Source organism: Lissotriton vulgaris, unplaced genomic scaffold (genome assembly GCF_964263255.1).
Source record: "Lissotriton vulgaris unplaced genomic scaffold, aLisVul1.2 SCAFFOLD_759, whole genome shotgun sequence".
Classification (NCBI taxonomy): Eukaryota; Metazoa; Chordata; class Amphibia; order Caudata; family Salamandridae; genus Lissotriton; species Lissotriton vulgaris.
In genome coordinates, this window is record NW_028243518.1 from 271,553 (window position 1) to 293,307 (window position 21,755).

Sequence of the window (21,755 nt, forward strand, 5' to 3'; positions counted from 1 at the left end):
CCCCCTGTAATGTGCCGGAGTGAGTGGAACACCTAACTCTTTGGAGAATGTTTTTCCCTATATGAAATGATGAACTTTATTGACTGTATTTATTAATTCCGGAATCTGTTACCTGTGAATGTTTTTTAGAAATGACTGATTGCATAAAAATCAATAAAAAAAATATATATTTTCCACAAAAACATGAACTGAATGCTATCTATTTGTTGCCTCTGTATCCTCCTCTAAAGTATCCTTTATTAGAGGAGGTTTGCGTGTTTGTTTTAAAAGATGAAGTGGTCTCTGTGTCTGTTTGCGCCTCCTCTATAGAAGGAGCGGCGAAAAGAAACCTTTATTTTGGATTGTAACGCACCCATAGACTTAGCTGTGTCTGTGTCCTTTTTCATTTTCTCTACTGTGTTGTCTATCTCCGGCCCAAACAACTGGTTTTGATTGAAGGGCTGGTTCAGGATGGTAGTTCGTACCTCTGGTTTAAAACCTGAAATGCGTAACCACGCATGACGTCTGAGAATCACACTAGTATTGACTGCTCTGGATGCTGTGTCAGCTACATCTAGTGCGCATTTAATTGAGGCATTGGATATTAGTTTGCCTTCTTGTAAGAGCTCTGCTGCCTGATCTTTGTATTGATCAGGGAGATGTTCCATTAACTTTTCTAGTTGGTCGTAGTGAGCCCTGTCGTAGCGTGAAAATAAGGCTTGTGTGTTTGCTATGCGCCATATGTTTGCTGCTTGTGCAGCAATCCTTTTTCCCGACGCATCAATAATTTTTGATTCCTTGTCAGGCGGGGGTTTGTCACCAGAAGTTTGGGAATTGGCTCTTTTACGTGCATTTGACACTACCAAAGAGTCTAGTGGCAGATGTCCCTTAATATAGACCAGATCAGCTGGTGCTGGTCTATACTTTTTTTCTACTCTGGGATTTAGCACCCTACATCTTACTGGATCTTTAAAAATGTCCGATGCATGTTTAATGACCCCTTTGATCATAGGTAATATTTGAGTAGACCTTTGTGACTGCTCAAAAGTGTCTAGTAAGAAATCCTACTCAATGGCATCAGAGTGCATGGACACCCCATGGTAAAGGGCAGCTCTGTTTAATAAATGATTAAACCCAATACTATCTTCTGTAGGGGAGGGTTTTGTTGGGTAGTACTGAGGCTCAGGGATGTCTGGTGTAAAACCGTATGCCTCGTCCTCCTTGGGATATTGGGGGTTGACATCCTCATTTAAAGGGTATGTTGCGTCATTGCCCCCACCTACATCATACTCTTCGTCAGTGTGGTGTGATGATGCAGGAGATTGAACTGGAGAAGTTATAGGTTCAATGTAAGGATTAGGAGAGGAAGAAGGTGAAGGAGAGGAAGGGTGCATTTGAGAAGTTGCAGTCTTTCTTTTTGGCAGGAACCACCGGTGGAAGTGGTGTGTCTGCTGGTCTTTATTATAGGGAATTGCTTCTGGTCTTTTCTTATATCGAATTGCTTCCACATGTCCAGTTTTTGGATTAATATAGATCTTTTTTCTGTTTAAGATCTGGCTTACACAGTTCTTGCTCTACAATCTTTTTTGGCGTCGATTTTTTCGGTGCCAATAGAGTTTGATTAGTGTTCTTTGCCTTAGAAGGAGTGATCGAGTCCTGTCTGGTAAGTAGAGGCCTGGATAACCAGGCTCTCGGGGGTGGGGTGGGTGGACAAGAAGCAAGGGTCGCCCGGAGCCGGGCGGTAGTATCTGGCCACGTTCCTATCCACAGGCTGACCTGTAGCGGGCCTGGACCAAGTGCCCAAAAGAACGTCACACAAGGCCTCATTAAACGGCAGCAGAGGCTCAGCCGAGCTTGCCTGCGGTTTAAGGACCTCAGTGAAGAGGTAAGTCCTCACGGCCGCGACGGGGAGCTCCAGGCTCAAGGGCTTGGCCGCCCGCATCAACACTACACTTTAGGCAGCCCCCTCCTCCGTAGCCAAGGTTGGAGGGGAGACAAAACCAGTGTCTGGCGAAGTGCCCAGTCCACTGGCATCCCCAAGCTCACATGTCCAGTCCTGCTGAGACTGGCACTTCTGTGCCAGAGGGTCCACAGACCCCTCCCAATCCCCCTCGTCATCCATCACCTGAAATTCAGGGTCAAAGGATGGGGTCGGTTCGTGGAAATAAAAATCTCCAAACTATGTCGAGAGCGGCATCCAGCGGCGCTGCTCTGGCGCCGGAACTGAATCTAGGGCAGGATTGGGGACGGCGTCGCCCGTAGGAGGCGCCGGGGGTGACACTCTAGGGGCCGGCGTCTGAGGTCGACCAGCGACGACCCGGATCCGGAAGCGGATCCAGTGAGGGCATGCGGCGCCGGGACCGAAGTCGCCGGTGGCGTCTGGGCCAAAGCATCCGGCGGCGGAGCCTTAGCACCTGACCCGCTAGGCCCCCCCAGCCAGGACCGCTGGGCCCGAAGGCGCCACGGAGCCCAGCAGATGAGGGAGGGACCTCATGGCCATGAGGTACCGCTCGACCTCAGGCGTTGCATCGTGCCCAGGGACCGGAAGGTGTGGGGCAGGATGCGGCACCCGCGACTCCGTCGGAGCCACGTGGGTGGTGTCACCCGAACCCCCAGCCACGTCGCGCGAGCGTCGGGGTGGGTCGGAAGAGCTATGACGCCTTTCCGACCTCTCATGCCTCTTACCTGAGGATCTTCATTCCGAAGACCGATGCAGACTCTCTGAGCTACGAGGGCTCCGACCTCGCGACCGGTCCCTCGACCTCCTGTGTTACTGGGACCGGGACCTTGAATGGCGTGGGGCAGGTACGGTCGTTGTGGTCGAGGCCTAAACACTGAAGACACCAGCGATGGGGGTCGGTAACCGACATCATTCGGTTACACTTGGATCAGGGTTTGAACCCGGGCATCCCTACCGGCACCGTAGGAGTCGAACGACTCGAGAAAAAACAGATCAAAAGATCAAAAAAGTTTAGTCAAAAAAGTGACTAAGGGGTAGAGCTTTTCCGGATATGCGCTAGCTGGCGTGGAAAAAAGAAGAACTGACGTCACCCCACGAGGGCGGCGTCTAAGTACTCCAGTGACGTCATTCCGGCGCCTAAGACGCAGATGACGGGCGCGGAGCCGCGGATGACGCCTACCGACGCGCAGGGGTATTGCTACCCAAAGTTTCCAGATCCAGTCTGACGCCTGGGTATATTCTAAGGTAGGGAATCTATCACTAACGTGTCTCTTTCAGATACCTGAATTTTCTTTCATTGGATAACATTGCCAGATTTACACTGAAAAGTGTGAACTTTTAAAATACCTTTTTATTCCTTAAAATCATTGCAGTAACCAAAACGTTTTTACTAAACTGTTTCCAGCTTAGACCCCAGGACTGAATCTAGGATCCAGTTCTGGACTCACAAGTGAATATGCTACTTACCAGTATGCATCTGTTCTTGGCATGTAGGGCTGCTGACATTCATATCTGTGCATAGATCGCCGCCTAGTGTTAGGTATGGATGATTGCACATTGTTGTCCTGGAAGAGTCTTCGAAGTATCACGAGATAGGTGGCTCCTCCCCTGGACTACAGTGCGCATGGGCATCCTCTCCATGCTCAGATTGTTTTTTGCCATTGTGGCAGAGATGGAGTGTAATACAGTGAGTGATGTCCATGCTCCATAGTAATTCAAAGTGCTACAGCTGCTACAGGCGCCGGGGAGGAGGGCGGGCGATATGAATGTCAGCAGCCCTACATGCCAAAAACAGATGCATACTGGTAAGTAGCATATTCGGTTTGAGGCATGTGGGCTGTCTAATTCATATCTGTGCATAGATTATATAGCAGTCCCTCCTGTTAGCGGCGGCTGCCCGTGCCAGCTGCAGCAGTCTGAAAAAGAGTTTTGAGAACAACCTGTCCTACAGCTGCCTGCTGTCTTGAATGCACTACTACGCAGTAGTGTTTCGTAAATGTATGTGTGGTGGACCATGTGGCTGCTCTACATATCTCTTCTAAAGGAATATTTCCCAGGAAAGCCATGGATGCTCCTAACTTACGTGTGGAGTGTGCTCTTGGAGGAATGGTTAGTGTGACTTTAGCCTTTGCGTAGCAAATCTGTATACACTTAACGATCCATCTGGCTATTCCTGCTTTGGAAATGGGGTTGCCTTTGTGCTGTGGAGAAAAGGCAACAAATAGTTGTTTTGTTTTCCTGAAATCCTTTGTTCTGTCTATATAGTACATAAGAGCTCTTTTGACGTCTAATGTGTGTAGAGATCTCTCTGCGACATTTTCTGGATTAGGATAGAAAACAGGCAGTTCTATGGTTTGGTTCATGTGGAACTGCGAAATCACCTTAGGCATGAACGTAGGGTTGGTGCGTAGTACAACTCTATTTGCGTGGACCTGAATGAATGGCTCTTGAATGGTTAGTGCCTGGAGTTCACTAACTCTTCTTAGTGAGGTAATGGCTACTAGGAAAGCAACTTTCCAGGTAAGAAATTGAATCTCACAAGAGTGTAGAGGTTCAAAAGGTGGTCCCATCAGTCTGGTGAGGACCACATTCAGGTTCCATACAGGTGAAGGTGGGTGTCTGGGAGGGATCACTCTTGAGTCCCTCCAGAAAAGCTTTAATGGCAGGCACTCTGAATAGTGAGAGGTGCTGCCTGTTTTGAAGATAAGCTGCTATTGCGGATAAATGTATACAAATGGAACTGTACGCCAGATTACATCTGTATAAGTGCAACAAATAACAGATAATGTTTTGAATAGATACATCCAGTGGGTCAATGTCATTATTGTTACAATATATGACAAACCTCTTCCATTTAGCCGCATAACATGCTCTGGTTGTGGGTCTTCTTGCCTCCTTGATGATGTTCATGCATTCTGGTGACAAGTTGAGGTAGCCAAATTCTAAGACTTCAGGAGCCAGATCGCCAGGTTGAGCGGTTGCAGATCTGGGTGCTGAATTTCGCCATGGCTCTGCGTTAAAAGTCTGGGTGTTGGCCCCAGTCTTTGATGCGGTACCACGGAAAGTTCTACTAGCGTGGTGTACGATGGCTGGCGTGCCCACGTTGGAGCAACCAGGATGAGTGTCGAGTGTTGCTTCAGCTTGCGTGCCACCAGCAGTATTAGAGGCACTGGGGGAAAAGCTTACGCAAACCTGCCTGACCAGTTCACCCATATCGCATTGCCCTGTGACTGCGGATGTGGGAGCCTGGCGGCGAAGCTTTGGCATTTTGCGTTTTCCCTTGTGGCGAATGTGAGAAGGTGGCCTGATATGCAGTGCTCACTATTCTAGTGAACACTATGTATCAGTCCAGCAACCCTTATTGATGATTGGTTGTAAGTCAACCTTATAGACCAGCTATCCTAGTAGCGTGGATACGAGCAGTCTAAGGCTAAAGACTCGAGAGGGCGTGTTAAGCCAGCTGTTTACCACACATATACCCCTTGAATACCAAGTGAAAGGACACCACACAAGTGTTATGAAAATAAACAGTTATTTATTTAAAGATCACAACAGCCCTGTACTCGTTATGAGGACAGGGTACTAAGCACAAACCAAAACTCTTACAAAAATACTTAAGTTAGCACAGTATATACAAATGCCCGAGGGGCACGGAAAACCATATACTCTGAAAGTGGAATGCGAAATTCCTAGCAGGTAAGTACAGTACTAATAGCTTTTGGAATCGCTAGGACTTGACTAGGGAATCGTTAGATTACTTCTAGGAGGCCTAGGGGACTCGGGTGCAGTGTGTGCACTCTCACGCGAGATGCGGGACAAAAGTCTATGGTAGCTAGGAATTAGAAAGTTAGTGTTCTCGGGCGAACCCGACCTGGTAGGGAGAAAACGAAAGTAGATTCTGACCCTTGGATAGTGAGGCTATGCTGGGGCACCGAAATGCCGAAGTTACCTAGCCCAGGGGCTGCAGCTGCATAGGTCTGAAAAGACGTCGGGAATCCTCGTAGACGGACCAGGAGCCGGAAGAAAAGATGCTGGCCGGTGACCAGTGAAGAAAGTTCAGTTGGATCCAAGCCTGGATCTCGAAGAAAGATGACACCTGAAAGCAGAGGGGACCAAGTTCGAGACTACTAGCCAGTAGTCAGTGGGCACCAGGAGGGCACCGGATGGTAGCCACCTCGACAAGGTGAGTGGGTGACGCTTGACTCGAAGATCTCACGGACCAGGAGGCGTTGTCGGCGACCAGGATGGAGGATCGAGCTGTCCCACGAAGATAGAAGCTGTCGGCGTCGCTGGACCCAGGATTGGGCAACAAAGCCTTGGCAAATTCAAGCCCACGCGGTGGACCTAAAATGGCGTCTGGAGTGGACCAGGAGGGTCCGGGGTGCCTCTCTTGAGGAAGGAAGCAAGGGCCAGCCTGGAGCAACCAGACCAGCAGTCGTGAAGTCGTTGGGCGTCGTTCAGAGGGCCACAAGCCAGCCGGCTAGTAGCCAAACAACGCGGTGCACAGCTAACAGCAGAAGGGCCCCACGCAGATCGTGGAGATGCAGGGGGGCTGATCTTGGGTGCTGGAGCTGCGCAGGGTCGGGGCTTCTCGGACCCCAAAGCACTCACCAGTGGAGGACACGGTGGGCTTGCAGTAAAGATGTCGTGCAGTCTTGGCGATCGTCGGTCCCTTGAGGTCTCGTCGCACTCACGGTTCTCAGCTTGGCTGTAGAGGTGAGTAGAGGTCAGAGGTGCCAGGGAAGCCGGGTCTCGTCGAGCTGGGTCGTCGGATTCGTGATGAAGGACTTGCAGCAGACCGCAGTGTTCTTTAGGATGGTGCCTGCGGATGCAGGGTGACTACTCCTTAGCCACAAGGGAGATTCTTGAAGAAGAAATCGTGAAGTCCTTTCGAAGAAAGTGGTATCTTGATTCCAAAGATGATCTAATTTTAACAGGGGGCCCGCTCCTATCTTTATACTAAAAAAGGGGGCTGGCCCGGTGACTAGGTCCTGCCTATGGGTGGGACTAGGTGGGGGGTGGTTACACCCCTCAGCCATGCCGGACTTCCCCAGGCCAGGGGCTGGTGTGCCCCTGGAACTGGTTCAGACCGGCCTATGCGTAGTGAGCACCGGGGTGCCACTCAGCAGTCACCTTCCTGTAAAGCCCTGCCTACCCAGGATACACAAAACCATGTCTGGGACGGTGCTAGCACCGCCCCTGACAGGAAACCCTTTGTCCAGGCTCCCCTCGCTGGAAGGACTCCCAGCTGTAGGGGGTCAGACTCGTGTCTGTGGTGGCAGCATCCATTTTGTGGAGCTGAGGCTTCAGTTAACTTTAACCGGGGTTCATGGTTACATACATGTCGTGTCCCTCTAGAAGGGTGGAATGCTAACCCCGTCGCCAGAATTGGCGAGGGGTTAGTATTCCAATTCGTATGACACCTTACTCGACATGTTTTGATAAAGCAATACCAAAGATAGCATTTAACCGCGAGGATTATAATGCACTTAAGAGTATATGGTATGCGATATCATGGAACAGCTATTAGGACTTGATTCCGCAAGCTGCAGACAGGCTCAGCTCATGCCAGAGCACCATCTCACATGATTCCAAGCACTCTGCCTTCAGGATTGTCAAGGCCTGCCATAGGAGTGACTGATAGGAATCTGTGTGTCCATTTTAGGGTTAGGTATAGGTATACTACACCTACAGCAAAGGGTGATTACACGACTTTGCCCCAGCTGTCATGCAGCCAGTTGTGTCAAATTTAGGAGGCCAGCCAGGGGTGGCACAATACGTGCTGCAGCCCCTGGCAGCCCTGGGTACACCTATGCCCTGAGTTACAGGGTCTGATAGGGTGGCCCAGTACCAATTGGAAATGTACCTAGGGTACATGGAATCCATTTTAAAGAGAGAGCAGTAGGCCTGGGGTCCTGATTGGCAGGGTCCCAGGTCGACTATGTCCAAAACCAGCTAAAACACAGGGCAAAAAGTTGGGGGCAACCATAGTCAGGAGGTACCTTCCTACAGCGAATAGGTCTATCTCTGGATGACCCCACTGCTGGAAGTACAGCTGGAGTACTGATGGATGCATCTCCCACTCGTGCATCTGGTGGCTGTGTCTGCTGAGCAGATCCGCCATCTGGTTGTCTTTGCCCAGGAGGCGTTCCGCCATGAGGAAGATGTTCCTCTGAATGGCCCACTTCCACATGGTCTGAGCCAGATGAGACAACTGTGGAGGGTGTGTTCCTCTCTGCTTCTGTATGTAGTACATGGCAGTCATGTTGTCCGTCCGGATGAACAAGACCTTGTTGCACAAGTGTACTTTGAAAGCCTTCATTGCCATGAAGATTGTTATCAATTCCAGAAGGTTGATATGCATCTTCTTTTGCTGTGCTGTACATAGTCCCTGCACTGTGTAATGGAGGACATGCGCTCCCCATCCCAGGAGAGATGCGTCCGTCGTCCGTATAATTTGTGGCACAGGCTCTTGGAACAGATGGCCCTTGCAAAGGTTTTGTGGGTTCCACCAATGCAGAGAGTTGAATGCCCGACCGCTCACCAACACTAGGTCTTTTAATTGTCCTTGAGCCTGATTCCACTGACGTGCCAAGCACTCCTGAAGCCGACGCATTTGTAGTCTCGCATGCGGGAATATGAAGATGCAGGAGGCCATCATGCCTAACAACTGCATGAACACTTTTGCTGGAAGCGAGTGTTGAGGTCTGAATTTTTGTATCAGCAATTGCATGCTGAATTTGGCTGAGCTTTGGCTGCCAGAGTGTTTGTCGCGCCCAGGTACTGTCGCACGTGGGCGGGTTGAAGATGTGACTTTGGATAATTCAGCGAGAATCCCAGATTGTGAAGAAGATAAATGGTGTGGGACATGTGGCTGGCACACTGCTGATCTGTCTTTGCTTGAATAAGCCAGTCGTCCAGATAAGGGTAGACATGTTTGTGCTGTCTCCTTAGGTGTGCTGCTACTGTCGCCAGGCACTTTGTGAACACCCTGGGTGCCGTTGTTACTCCGAAAGGGAGGACTTTGAACTGATAATGTTGATTCTGAATAGTGAACCGGAGATACTGTCTGTGTGATGGGTGTATGGGTATATGGAAATACGCATCTTTTAGATCCAGTGTTGCGAGGAAGTCTCCCTGACTGAGTAACGGCAGAACCTGCTGTAAGGTGAGCATATGAAAATGCTGTGACAGAAAGTATCTGTTTAGAGGCCTGAGGTCTAGTATAGGTCTGAGAGACCCGTCCTTTTTGGGTATTAAAATATACAGAGAGTACACCCCTGAGCCTTGGTCTTCTACAGGCACGATCTCTATGGCTCCTTTTGCAGCATGCTGATGACCTCCTGCTGCAATAAGTGTAAGTGCTCTATCTGGCTAAGAGTGCCTGAGTGTTGGAAATGCGCCAGATGTTAGCTGCCTGCGCAGCCACCCTCTTTCCTGAAGTTTCCAGTACTTTCGACTGTTTGTCAGGAGGAGCATCACCTGTAGTCTGGGAGTTTGCTCTCTTACGTGCATTAGAAACAACTAATGAGTCCAATGGCAACTGTCCTCTTATATAAGTAGGGTCCACAGGTGCCGGTCTATTTCTTTTCGATTCTTGGGTTTAATATCCTAGCCCTGGTGGTTTCCTTAAAAATGTCACCAGCATGCTTAAGGACCCCTTTTAGCATGGGCAGGGTCTTGACTGTTCTTTCTGAAGTGGAAAAGGTGTCGACTAGAAAGTCTTCCTCCACAGGGTCAGCATGTAGTTGCACGTCATGGTTACTTGCCGCTCTTTCAATAAGGGCGTTAAAGGCAGTAGTGTCCTCAGTAGGAGATGTTTTTACACTGTATACATGTGTGTCAGGGGCAGTCTGCGGATCCCTTGGGTCAACCGGGTCAGCCCATGGTTGGTTTTGATTATCGGGATCATTGTCCACATGATAAGTGTCATCCTCATTATTGTCATCCCCCACATCCACATCTGAGTATGTGGGTGAAAAAGACTGAGGTTCCTGTCCATAGGATTGCAGAGGTTCCACAAGAACTGGTGATGTGGTTGAATCCCTCTTCTTCTTTAATGGAATCTTATATGACTCCATGGGTGTTTCTGGTATTATTTTCCTCTTATACATGGACAGTCTACCAGTGTCCGAGTTGATGAACTGCCTCGACTCCTGTTCTTCGGGCTCTTCTGTAGCCCCTATTCCCATCGACACTTCTTTAATGGCTCCGATACCCTTTTTGGGTTCGAACATCTTCGGTTGCACCATCGGTGGCAACCCGAATTTGATTGGTGCCGATGCGGTCTGAATTTTCCCCGACCAACTTCGGGGTTGGGGCCTTCTTCGGTCCGACCGCCGTAGCCTTTTCTTTGATACGTTGGATTGACTCAGACACCTGTTTGGATACGAATGGGGTCAGCTGTGTCGACTGGACAGGGTCCTTGGAGCCAGTCTGTCTTGGTCTCGGGCCTTGTCTGAGGATCTACCCCTTCTCTCGGTTCGAGCCTTTTGTCTGTGTCGACTCTCTTTGGTGCCGACTTCGTCGGTTCGACAGCCTTGACCTTGGTCTTCGGTGCACCAACCTTCGGCTCGACGACCTTTTTGAACTTCTCGGTATCGATGGCCTTCTTCTGTTTCTTCGGCTCAGAGGGGTTTGAGGTCTTGGAACCGACCAGAGTGAGCTGCACTTTCGGTTTCGTTTTTGGTAGTGATGCTTTCGGTTTTTTTGGATCGACCGATGGCATTTTCGATACCGATGGCTCTTTATATATGTCCATAGCCGGGCCTGTATGCGGAGCTGTAGAACGATTCGATAGATCTTGGGTAAGGCCTTGAGGCGATCCCTCGACCTGAGCCTTATTGAGTGCTTCATCGTTGGCCCCCGTATCGACGGTTGGGCCTAGCTCCTCGCCTGAGCTATCTTCTACGGCCCCAAGGGCCTCTACGTCGTCTCCTACCTCATCGACGACGTTTTCTTCTTCCAATATCTCTTCATCTTCGGCGTCATACTCCGAGTGTTCTTCCCGATCCTCCAGATCAATGACCTCTTCGTCTTCGGTCCCGAAGAGGTTTTCTGGATTAGGCGCTGATCTCTGCGACTCTAATCGAGCCGCGCGTCGAATCCGAAGAGTTTTCTTTGACCTGAACCGGGCTTCGTTTTGATCCGGGGACAGGCACTTGTTGCACACCGGGTTGACATCGATGTGCGGGTATTTTGCATTGCAAAGTGGACACCTCTTGAATGGGCTTCTTTCCATCGTAGATCGAAGATCAGGTCGAGTGTGGAAAAGAAAAACCGTCTGATTCCTCGATGTCCTCTCGAAGCAAAGTTACCGGTACCGAACAAAACGATACCAACGCTGTCGAAAGCCTTTTGGCTTTGTAGAAAGTTTTCCTAACTTGAGCTAAGATAGTAACATCTGAACCCAATGGCAGAAAAAAGCAATCTGAGGATGGAGAGGATGCCCATGCGCACTGTAGTCCAGGGGAGGAGCCACCTATCTTGTGATACGTCGAAGACTCTTCCAGGACAACAATGTGCAATCATCCGGACCCAACACTAGGCGGCGATCTATGCACAGATATGAATTTAGCAGCCCACATGCCTCAAACCTATATTTTTATATACAAAACAATTAGCCTAGAGTTCAGTTCTTGAGTGTGAGAGACCATTTGCTGACTGAGTGTGCACAACAAATGCTTCACACTGTCCTTTGATACTGCCTTACTGCTAGACCAATCTACTATTTTAAAGAGTAAGGTTATATCTAACGTCAGCCTCTGCAAAACCTTTGGAGACTGGGGACTCTATACATACTGTACCTTACTTTGGTGCAATATATACAGAGCTACTTTCTTACAATCAGTCCTCATCCAATGGTACTGCAGTGGCCTTTTTATTGAGGACTGGACAAACTATTCTTTCAAGAACAGATAAGTGATTCTAGATCCAATCACTTTCATTTACATCTGCAAGGTCTAAACTAGATTTACCAATCATGAAACAAACCTGAAAACAACTTCTTGTTTACCATCTGACAACTTCTCTCTGCTCTAGGTACAGACGTTAAATGTAATGCTCCTCTTAGCTGAGGGGGCTCTTGCATGCATAAAGTGTCTCACTTCTCTCATGTAACGTTTTGCTCTTCCCACAGATGTATACGTTACTTACTATTCCAGCTCCGTTCCAAGTTTCACAGCAATATCCTCATACTCCTGCCTGTTTTTTGCAATTAGTTCTGGACAACCAAGGCAGGTGAGCTGTGATGCAGCTACTCTGGATGCAAGCGTTTCTCCTAAAAATAAAGGTAAATTTACTTGTACCAAAATGAAAATATATACTGAACTTCAAACAAAACATTTAATTAAACCAAGTGGAAAGCAGTGATGCAGAAAGAGCAAACTTGGAGATACACACACTGAAAACACTGTCCACGTGTACTACAGAAAACAGATCTTTGTTGAAAAGAACACAGAATCCTATCCTTAACCGTGTTTGAAACACATGATGTGATAAACATGCTCCGACCCCAGTAATCAAAATCCATCCATGTGCAAGCTCTGATGTGTGAATGACCCTGACCCAAGATCAATAATCTGTCACTTCTGAGTTGAAGGTTAACTAGACCACACCATCACAAAGCTGCAAACTGCATGCTGCAGCGCTGTCTCAACTATGCTTGGTTAGAAAACCACTTCCACTCCATCCATATTTTAATATGGCACACCCTCAGGTGTTTAGTCATGCATACAGACTGCAAGGGCCCCAGTCTCCTCAAATGGCCTGGAAGGCAAAAAGAAAAGGAGAACTTGACACGCTGTACAGTACGTAAGACCTCTAAATTTAGCAGTAAGCATTGGAAGAAAACTTACAGTGGGGAGCTAGAGGGGGCAGTATGCGATTTCATGGAAGAAATATTTCATTTAATCCCATTACAGAATAACCATTTCACCTAAACTGTTACACGGAAATTTGCAGGATGAATGGCCTTTCAATGCACAGAAACCAGTTCATAGAAAGTCATTTTTGGAAATTGTCATTTGCATGTTTATTTTTTTAAGGCGTAAAAGCAAAAGGGTGCAGGTCTTACTTTCAGATTTTTCTTTTGTCTGAGGTACGTATTTCAACGCTTTCAAGTGGCATTTTTGGGTTAATATTTTTACACTTTACCATTACGCTGGATGCAATTAATTCCCTCACCTCTCAATACACAACCCCATCTATCTCTGACCCCTTCATTCAATCCATCCTAACCCCCTAAAGACCATTCACTACACCTAAACATACCCATCAGTGATCCCTAACCTCCAACAGTTCTACCCCTACACTCCACTCATCCTTGAACCCTAGAATGGTTTCTAGACAAACTCCACATACCAAACTCCTAAAACCGGTCACCAACTTGTCATTGAACCTTAAAAATCCTCACCAGCCCTAAACTCCACCCAGCCCTAAATCCTATAAACTCCTCAGCACCGCTAAACTCTATTCATACGGGAATGCTAAAAACTCCTCAGCAGCTCTATCCATTCCTGATCAGTAAAAAAACCACCACCCTTAAACTCCACTCGTTCCCGACCCCTAAAAAACCCTTTCCGCACCTCATCTCCAACCACTTGCTGATCCCTAAAACCCCCTCATCACACCGAATCATCCATTCCTGAACCCAAAAACCTCTGAACTACACCCAAGTATAATGTAATTTTTAATTGTCCTTGAAGGATTAGGTTACTTACCCTGTAAGCATCTGATCTTGGCATTTAGTGCTGTAGATTCACATGCTTTGCATATGACCGCCATCTAGTGTTGGGCTCGGATGAATATAAGTTGTTTTTGTTCCAAGAGCTTTCTTGCAAGTCATGAGGCTGTGACGCTCCTCTTTGAAATACTGTGCATGGTCATCTACACCATCTTCAGATTGATTTGCCATGGTTAGGTGAGAACATAAGAATGCTGTGTATGTAAGCACTGAGATGGCCATGCATAACTATGAAATAAAGTGTATCAACTGCAACCTACACAATTATTTGTGAGGAGGGTTGTCACATGTGAATCTATAGCACTACATGCCAAGAACAGATGCTTACAGGGTAACTAACCTAATCAGTTTGAGGCATGTGAGGTGTAAATACACATGCTTTCCATTAACTGTAAAGCAGTCCCTCTCCCTAGGTAGTGGTTAACTTGTGGGGGTTGAGACACTGGCTTGTTTAAATCCATCCACGCAATAATGTTTTCTGACGGTGTGTGGAGTAGACCATGTTGATGCTTTACAGATATCAGCAATAGGAATGTTCCCTAAGAACATATGGAAGCTCCAATTTTTCTTGTGGTGTGTGCTTTTGGGGGAACAGGTAAAAGTTGTTTAGCTTATGCATCGCACGTTTGGATGCATTAAACTATCCATCTTGAAATGCCAGATTTAGAAATTGCTTTCCCTAAATGAGGAGGTGCAAAGGAAACAAACAATTGTTTTGTTTTTCTAAATGATTTAGTCTTATAGATGTAATACATTAATGCCCTTGTGACATCTAAAGTGTGTAATGCCATTTCTGTAACTGTGTCTGGCTGTGGGGAAAAACACAGGTAAAGCAATGAACTGATTAATATGGAAGCTACTTTTGGTAGGAATTTAGTGTTGGTTCTAAGCACAACCCTGTCCTGTTGTTGAAAGAAAGGCTCTTCTAGGGGTTAAGGCCTGCATTTTACTGACTCTTCTAAAATAAGTAATGGCAATTAAAAAGGCAACTTTCAATGCAAGATATTGCAATTGACAAGACGGTAATGGTTCGAAAGGAGGGCCCATTCATTTTGTTACAACAATGTTTAAATTCCATTCTGGAGCAGGTGGAAGTTTAGGGGGAATTATTCTTTAAGTCCCTCCATGAAAGCTTTTATAACAATCCTTTTCTTAAATCTTTTTTTTTTTTTTTAAACAATCCTTTTCTGGATTCACATGCTATGCATCAGATTACGTGGCGGTTTCTCCCTTCTTGGTGAGGCTGTGGTAAAAGGTAGAATTTGCGAACGTGTGTTGAAGTACCTATTGTCCTATTTCTGCTTCCTTATTTATTTGTATGTCCATACAGTAAGGTTCAGTGAAGGTGTGTGGCCTAGCTCATGTAGCTGCTGCACATATAGTGTCTATGGGCAAATTGGCTATAAATGCCAGTAGCTCCCTTCGTCCTAGTTGAGTGAGCTGTTGGTTGTACTGTTAGTTCTTGGTTTGCGGTGGTATAGCATAGTTGTGTGGTGTAGACTATCCATCCTGCATATATTGCCTTTGTGACAGTGTTAGTATGTGAATAGGCAACAAATGCATTTTGTTTTGCAAGTTTGTTCTGTTTTCTGTAGCTAGTACAGTAGTGCCCTCCTTACCTCCAGGGCATGGAGGCTTCTTCCCCCTCTTGCTTTGATATTTGCATATCACTTTTGGTAGGAATTGTGGGTTCGTTTTTAAAATAAACTTGTCCTAATGGATTTGCATGTATGGTTAGCACTTGTAACTCACTCTTCGTAAGGATGTCATGGCAATTAGAAAAGCTGTCTTTAAAGCGATGTTTGAGGTCTGCTTTATGCATGGGCTCAAACGGTTTTGTCATTCGTTGTGTGAACACTGTATTTAACTACACATGGGGACCGGAGCTGTTCTAGGGAGTGCAATTCTTTTGGACCCCTCTAGGAACCGTTTTATGACCGGCCCTGATGTGCTTTGACTGAGTGTGCCCTGAGCTCCTGCCAATCATGTTCCCAGGGCCTTTGTTCTTCCCCTAAAACTGCATTGAAAACAAAACCTAATTGGCATCTCTGCCCACATGTCAGCCCCTATTAAAGGGCACCGTGGGGTACCCAGGGCACTGTGACCAGAGAAGGCTCCTAAGGGCTGCAGCACCCTTAGAGGCCCTGTACCCTGACACATACACACTACATTTGCAGGCTGCGTGTCTTGGTGAAGAACTAAGTGAGGAGTCGACATGGCACAAATCTGTGTGCCATGCCTACAATCCACTGCCCTGGCATAGGTCAGTCACCCTACTAGCTGGGTGCGCCCTATGCCAGTGGTGAGGGTACAGGTGCATGAGCCCTGTACCCCTACAGTATCCAGGTCCATTCCTGGGCACTGTGAGTGCAGTGCTGCCATTAAGAGTATATGGTAAAGTTTCATTACGAACTCCACAGCACCATAATGGCTACACTGAAGACTGAGATGTTTGGTATCAAACTTCTCAGCACATTAAACCCACACTGATGAGAGTGTGGGATATAATGTGAAATGCACAACAGAGGGCATCTTAGAGATGCCCCCTAAAACTCTACCAACTCCCAGTGACCGGACTAAGTACCTGCCACCACCAGACATGTTTCTGGACCCCTGGGTCGAGAGCTGCTGCTCTAGGGGTCCTGAAACAATGCACATCCTGGGACGAGGTTCCAAGCCTCCTCTCCCAGGACGGGCAGGGTTCACGAAGGAGAAGCTTCAAAGGCCTACCGCGTTTGTGAGCCTCTCCAGACCACTTGCTGTACTCAGCAACTGGTCACCACTGGTTCTACCCCCCACTTTTGGCGGTAGACCCGGTGGGAAAAACAAAGTGAGGAAGAGAGGTATGCCCAACTATACCCCTAAGGTGGTGTAGGCGAGGTGAAGCACAACCTCGAGTCCCTGCCAACCAGGGACAGGCTCCCCCCACCCCCTTCCACTGGAGAGTGGCAGAATAGGGGTGTGCCCACCCCAGGGAAGGGACCTGTTGGTCCCTGCCCTTTACAACCCTTTAACACCCTTAAATTTAGTATTTAGGGGCTTCCTGAACCTTCCTTCCTCAGATACAGCAACCACAAGAAAAGAAGGAAAAGAAGCTGTGCAGAGCTAACAAGAGGACGATGCCCACTGACTTGGCTCCAGCCCTACATGCCTGTCTCCCCTAGAACCTGCTCCTGCGAAACCCGGCGTGTCCAGCAGCCAGCAACCTCAAAAATCCCGGAGGACCTGCCTGCATTCACTTTACAAGCTGTTTCTCCTGTGAACACCAGACGTGTTTTAACTGCAGCTTCTGGTGCCAGCCAGAAACCGCAAATCTAGCACTCTGCACCCATCAAGCCCGGCCCATGATTGAGTGAACAAACACCACGAGGAGGTCCCCCCGGCAACCCCTGACCTGCCTCAAGCCTCCAGACAATGCCTGCAGCCTCAATCCAGAGGACCCCCCCTACCTCGACCAGAGTGGGTAAGAAAATCCGACGTCTAAAGGCACCCCTGCACCCAACGGCCTTGTGTCCCCAACCCAGCGGTGCCTAACCATCCGTCTACATCCCAACTTACCCCTCAAAGTGGTGGTCACTCCAGGAAGATCCTCGTCCCCGACCTGTAGTGTTTTTGTCACGGGTAATCACCATTGAAATCAACAGGGAACCCGACCTCAAAACAGCACCCTGCACCCAGGTGCCCTAGCGCCGCAGAGGGTGCCCCTTCGGTGCTAACTTGGTCCCCAACTTGCCCTGAGCTTAACCCTAGGAGCTTTGCTCCCACAACCCTGTGGCCTGCTTGCCAGCTGCCAACACTCTGCACCCGGGTGCCCGCGTGCCGCTGAGGGTGCAATAGTGCATCACTGACCCTGGGAGATTCCTAGACTCTAACCCCAGAACCCCAATTCAAAAGACTATTACTTACCTTGAAACCGATAACTCATTTTTCCTGGGGGGAGGAGGCTTGGAACCTCGTCCCAGGATGTGCATTGTTTCAGGCCCCAGAGAGCAGCAGGGCCTTGACCCAGGGGTGCAGAAACGTGTCTGGTGGTGGCAGCTGAAAGCAGCCACTCAGCATGGACACTAGAGGTAGGTTAGTTTTCAGTCCCACCCAATGTCCGTCCCATGGGACGGATGGTTCCAATCTTTTTCTTTTTTGTTGCCAACTAGAGACCTACGATAAAAGTATCAGAGACAACACCTGAGCTTGATCTCTGGAACCTCAGCTTGTCGAACAGGTTGAAAATTCTTTGGGAAATACACGAAAGTGAGTATATAACGGACATTTTTTGTATACTGTAGGAAAGGTTTGAGAGGAACTCCAATACGTGAAGAATTTAAGAGTACTTTTGTGTTCTGATTGTACTGTTCAGAACACTGTTGAAATGTACGTCATAGTCTCCTCCTGCACAGCCTATGAAGAAGCGGGGTCAGCCGTTATTAAGAGTAGTAAATCTATTCTAGAAAGGTCAGTTGTTGGAACTTTTCCATTAAGGAATACGTCTCACACTGGGTGCCACATATGATTATTACAAAGTGTTCACAACCTAATCTTTGCACAATTATGTTCTTGGTCTGTATTCTCACTTCTTTTTTGTCCTTTTAATTGTAAGACAACTTCTTTTCACCCTTTGAAATAGAATTTCATTCTTTGATCAAGAGAGGATCACGCATTTGTTTTCATCCCAATAACTAAGCATTTTCTCTGGAATCTTTTTCCTTCTTGGCTCACTTAATATTTATAAAAGTACCAGTTTGCAGATTATGTGTTGGACAATGTTTTTATAGATTTGGCTACTTAAGATATTTAGATAGTATGTATGAATTTCTGTCATTATCTTTGCAGTCTTGAGAAAGTCACTGGATGTGACCAAACACGTGTCTGCTGTTCTTGTGCCCAAACCAAACACAACAAAACACAGCATAGCTAAACAAAACAAAACCTACCAAACACAACAAAACATAGCATAGCATAGCATGCAGCATCACTCAGCACCACCACAGCATCACTCGGGGGCACCACAGCATCACTCGGGGGCACCACAGCATCACTCGGGGGCACCACAGCATCACTCGGGGGCACCACAGCATCACTCGGGGGCACCGCAGCATCACTCGGGGGCACCGCAGCATCACTCGGGGGCACCGCAGCATCACTCGTTCGCTACCACAATATCACTGAGCACCATCACAGCATCAATCTGTGCAACCATTCAACAACACCTGGTTCAAATATGTTCTCTCAATGTTTCAAGCTTTATTACAAATGTAACAAAAAGATGTTAATATTTCACTTCTGTTCTTGGCTTTTCGTCACAATAAAATACACTGAACATAATCTTCACAAAAGTTATTTGCAAAAGTTTAAGCTATTGCATTTATAAATTACAAAGTTTAAGTTATTGCCATTATAAATTACAATAACTTATTCAACTATTATTTAAAAAAATTAAAAGCCATTGTTTGTACTATCAATACATGTAAGTCACATAAATGCAACACATATTGCAATACAAATACTATAGGTGTCACATTTGCGAAAGTTATAACTATTGGTATTGTAAATGACAAAGCTATTAATTTCGCTATTTTCAAAAACTAAACAAATAAAAAAGGTGTCATTTACAATACCAATAGCTCAAACTTTCCTAATGCGAGACCTATTGCATTGCAAATGCTTATTATTTTGTGTTGTCTTAATTATTTCCTGAAATTGTGTTTTTAAATGCTTTACATACCTGTCTTTGAAGTTAAGCCTGTCTGCTCGCAGCCACGTTACCAAGGGTTGAGCATAGGAATACTGTTCTAAGACCTATGCTGAGTCTTACCATGTGCCAGTGGCAGACCTACATTTGCCCCTACCAATAACCCACTTTCCAACAAGAGGGTAATCAAAGGCATTGTTCATTAATGGTTTACACATCACTAGAAAAAGAACATGTATTTCAACACATTTTCTTTACAGTAGTTATTTTAAAATGCTAGAATCTAGTGCACATAATATTGGCAACCACAGAAAATAAAAAGCAGCTAGGCCTTTAATTAACAGTGAAAAAGGGAATTATAACATCACAATGTGTAGCCCTTGACACACACTGTGCTATCTCTAAGTGCTATGTGCTAGTTCTAGCAGATGAATTAATAAGCCTGAAATTCGGTTGTGGTGCGCACAGCTGGACAGCAGGGTTTGTTGTCTGGAAGAGTTGTGAGCTTTTTTTTCAAGCTCCAGGCCAAGACGTATGAGATTGCGTCTTTGCCAGAACACAATCCTAGCACCAGTAAATAAAGCAGAATGGAATGTGTTGCAGAGCCTGGGACAGTTTTGTTGGAGGCTTCTTTGGTCGAGATGGTGTCTGGTGCTCTGCTAATCGGAATTTGCTATGTGCTTCTGTGGTCTGGATGAGGTTTCTCTCCCACCTAAGTGGTCAAGTGATAGTCCTTAAATACTGTACCTTATCGGAGATGGAATTTGCAATACTGTAGGAATGTGCCCCTTTATGCATGGTTACCCCCCTAACGTTTTCCCAGATACCCGATGTCAACTTGACTGAGTGTGCCCTGGGTCCCTGCCGATCAAGTTCCCAGTGCATGTCTTCTTTCCCCAAAATATACCTTTAACTCCACAATTGGCACACCGCTGTTATATCCCCTCAAATGTGGAACCTTAAGTTGACTTCACAAAAATGTATCACCAATGTATCACAGACAAACAGATGAAGTTGTACAAAAAGCTTTTTTTTCTTTAATTTGTGCAAATATCTTAAAACATGACAATTACAGTCAAGACGGTATAAACCCCTATTTTGCGATCCATACAAATGGGGAGCTATTGTACAAAGAACTTAATGCTACAGTCTTGATCAAGATGGGAGGGTGTGGGGTTGTGGGGGTGGGATTGGGAGGGTGTGGGATTGGGAGGGTGTGGGGTTGTGGGGGTGGGATTTGGAGGTTGTGGGGTTGGGATTGGGAGGGTGTGGGGTTGGGAGGATGTGGGGTTGGGATTGGGAGGGGGTGGGGTTGTGAGGGAGTGAGGGCGGTGGGTTGTGAGGGAGTGAGGGCGGTAGAGTGAGGGAGTGAGGGCGGTAGAGTGAGGGAGTGAGGGCGGTAGAGTGAGGGAGTGAGGGCGGTAGAGTGAGGGGATGGTAGAGTGGTAGAGTGCGGGGGTGTGAGTGGTAGAGTGCGGGGGTGTGAGTGGTAGAGTGCGGGGGTGTGAGTGGTAGAGTGCGGGGGTGTGAGTGGTAGAGTGCGGGGGTGTGAGTGGTAGAGTGAGGGGGTGCGAGTGGTAGAGTGAGGGGGTGCGAGTGGTAGAGTGAGGGGGTGCGAGTGGTAGAGTGAGGGGGTGCGAGTGGTAGAGTGCGGGGGTGTGAGTGGTAGAGTGCGGGGGTGTGAGTGGTAGAGTGCGGGGGTGTGAGTGGTAGAGTGCGGGGGTGCGAGTGGTAGAGTGAGGGGGTGCGAGTGGTAGAGTGAGGGGTGCGAGTGGTAGAGTGCAGGGGTGTGAGTGGTAGAGTGCGGGGGTGTGAGTGGTAGAGTGCGGGGGTGTGAGTGGTAGAGTGAGGGGGTGCGAGTGGTAGAGTGAGGGGGTGCGAGTGGTAGAGTGAGGGGGTGCGAGTGGTAGAGTGAGGGGGTGCGAGTGGTAGAGTGCGGGGGTGCGAGTGGTAGAGTGAGGGGGTGCGAGTGGTAGAGTGAGGGGGTGCGAGTGGTAGAGTGCGGGGGTGCGAGTGGTAGAGTGCGGGGGTGTGAGTGGTAGAGTGCGGGGGTGTGAGTGGTAGAGTGCGGGGGTGTGAGTGGTAGAGTGAGGGGGTGTGAGTGGTAGAGTGCGGGGGTGCGAGTGGTAGAGTGAGGGGGTGCGAGTGGTAGAGTGAGGGGGTGCGAGTGGTAGAGTGAGGGGGTGCGAGTGGTAGAGTGCGGGGGTGCGAGTGGTAAAGTGCGGGGGTGCGAGTGGTAGAGTGCGGGGGTGCGAGTGGTAGAGTGCGGGGGTGCGAGTGGTAGAGTGCGGGGGTGTGAGTGGTAGAGTGCGGGGGTGTGAGTGGTAGAGTGCGGGGGTGTGAGTGGTAGAGTGAGGGGGTGTGAGTGGTAGAGTGAGGGGGTGCGA

At 47.9% G+C, this 21,755-nt stretch overlaps 1 protein-coding gene across 4 annotated transcripts in view; it reads right to left on the reverse strand.

Annotated features, from left to right (window-relative positions):
* Positions 1-21,755, reverse strand: part of OGT (O-linked N-acetylglucosamine (GlcNAc) transferase) — a 513,172-nt gene that overhangs the window by 24,189 nt on the left and 467,228 nt on the right. For all 4 annotated transcript variants that reach the window (XM_086948604.1, XM_086948603.1, XM_086948602.1 and 1 more), the window contains exon 21: positions 12,095-12,218. In XM_086948604.1, the coding sequence (XP_086804730.1) occupies positions 12,095-12,218 (124 nt within the window). The remainder of the gene's footprint in view (positions 1-12,094; positions 12,219-21,755) is intronic.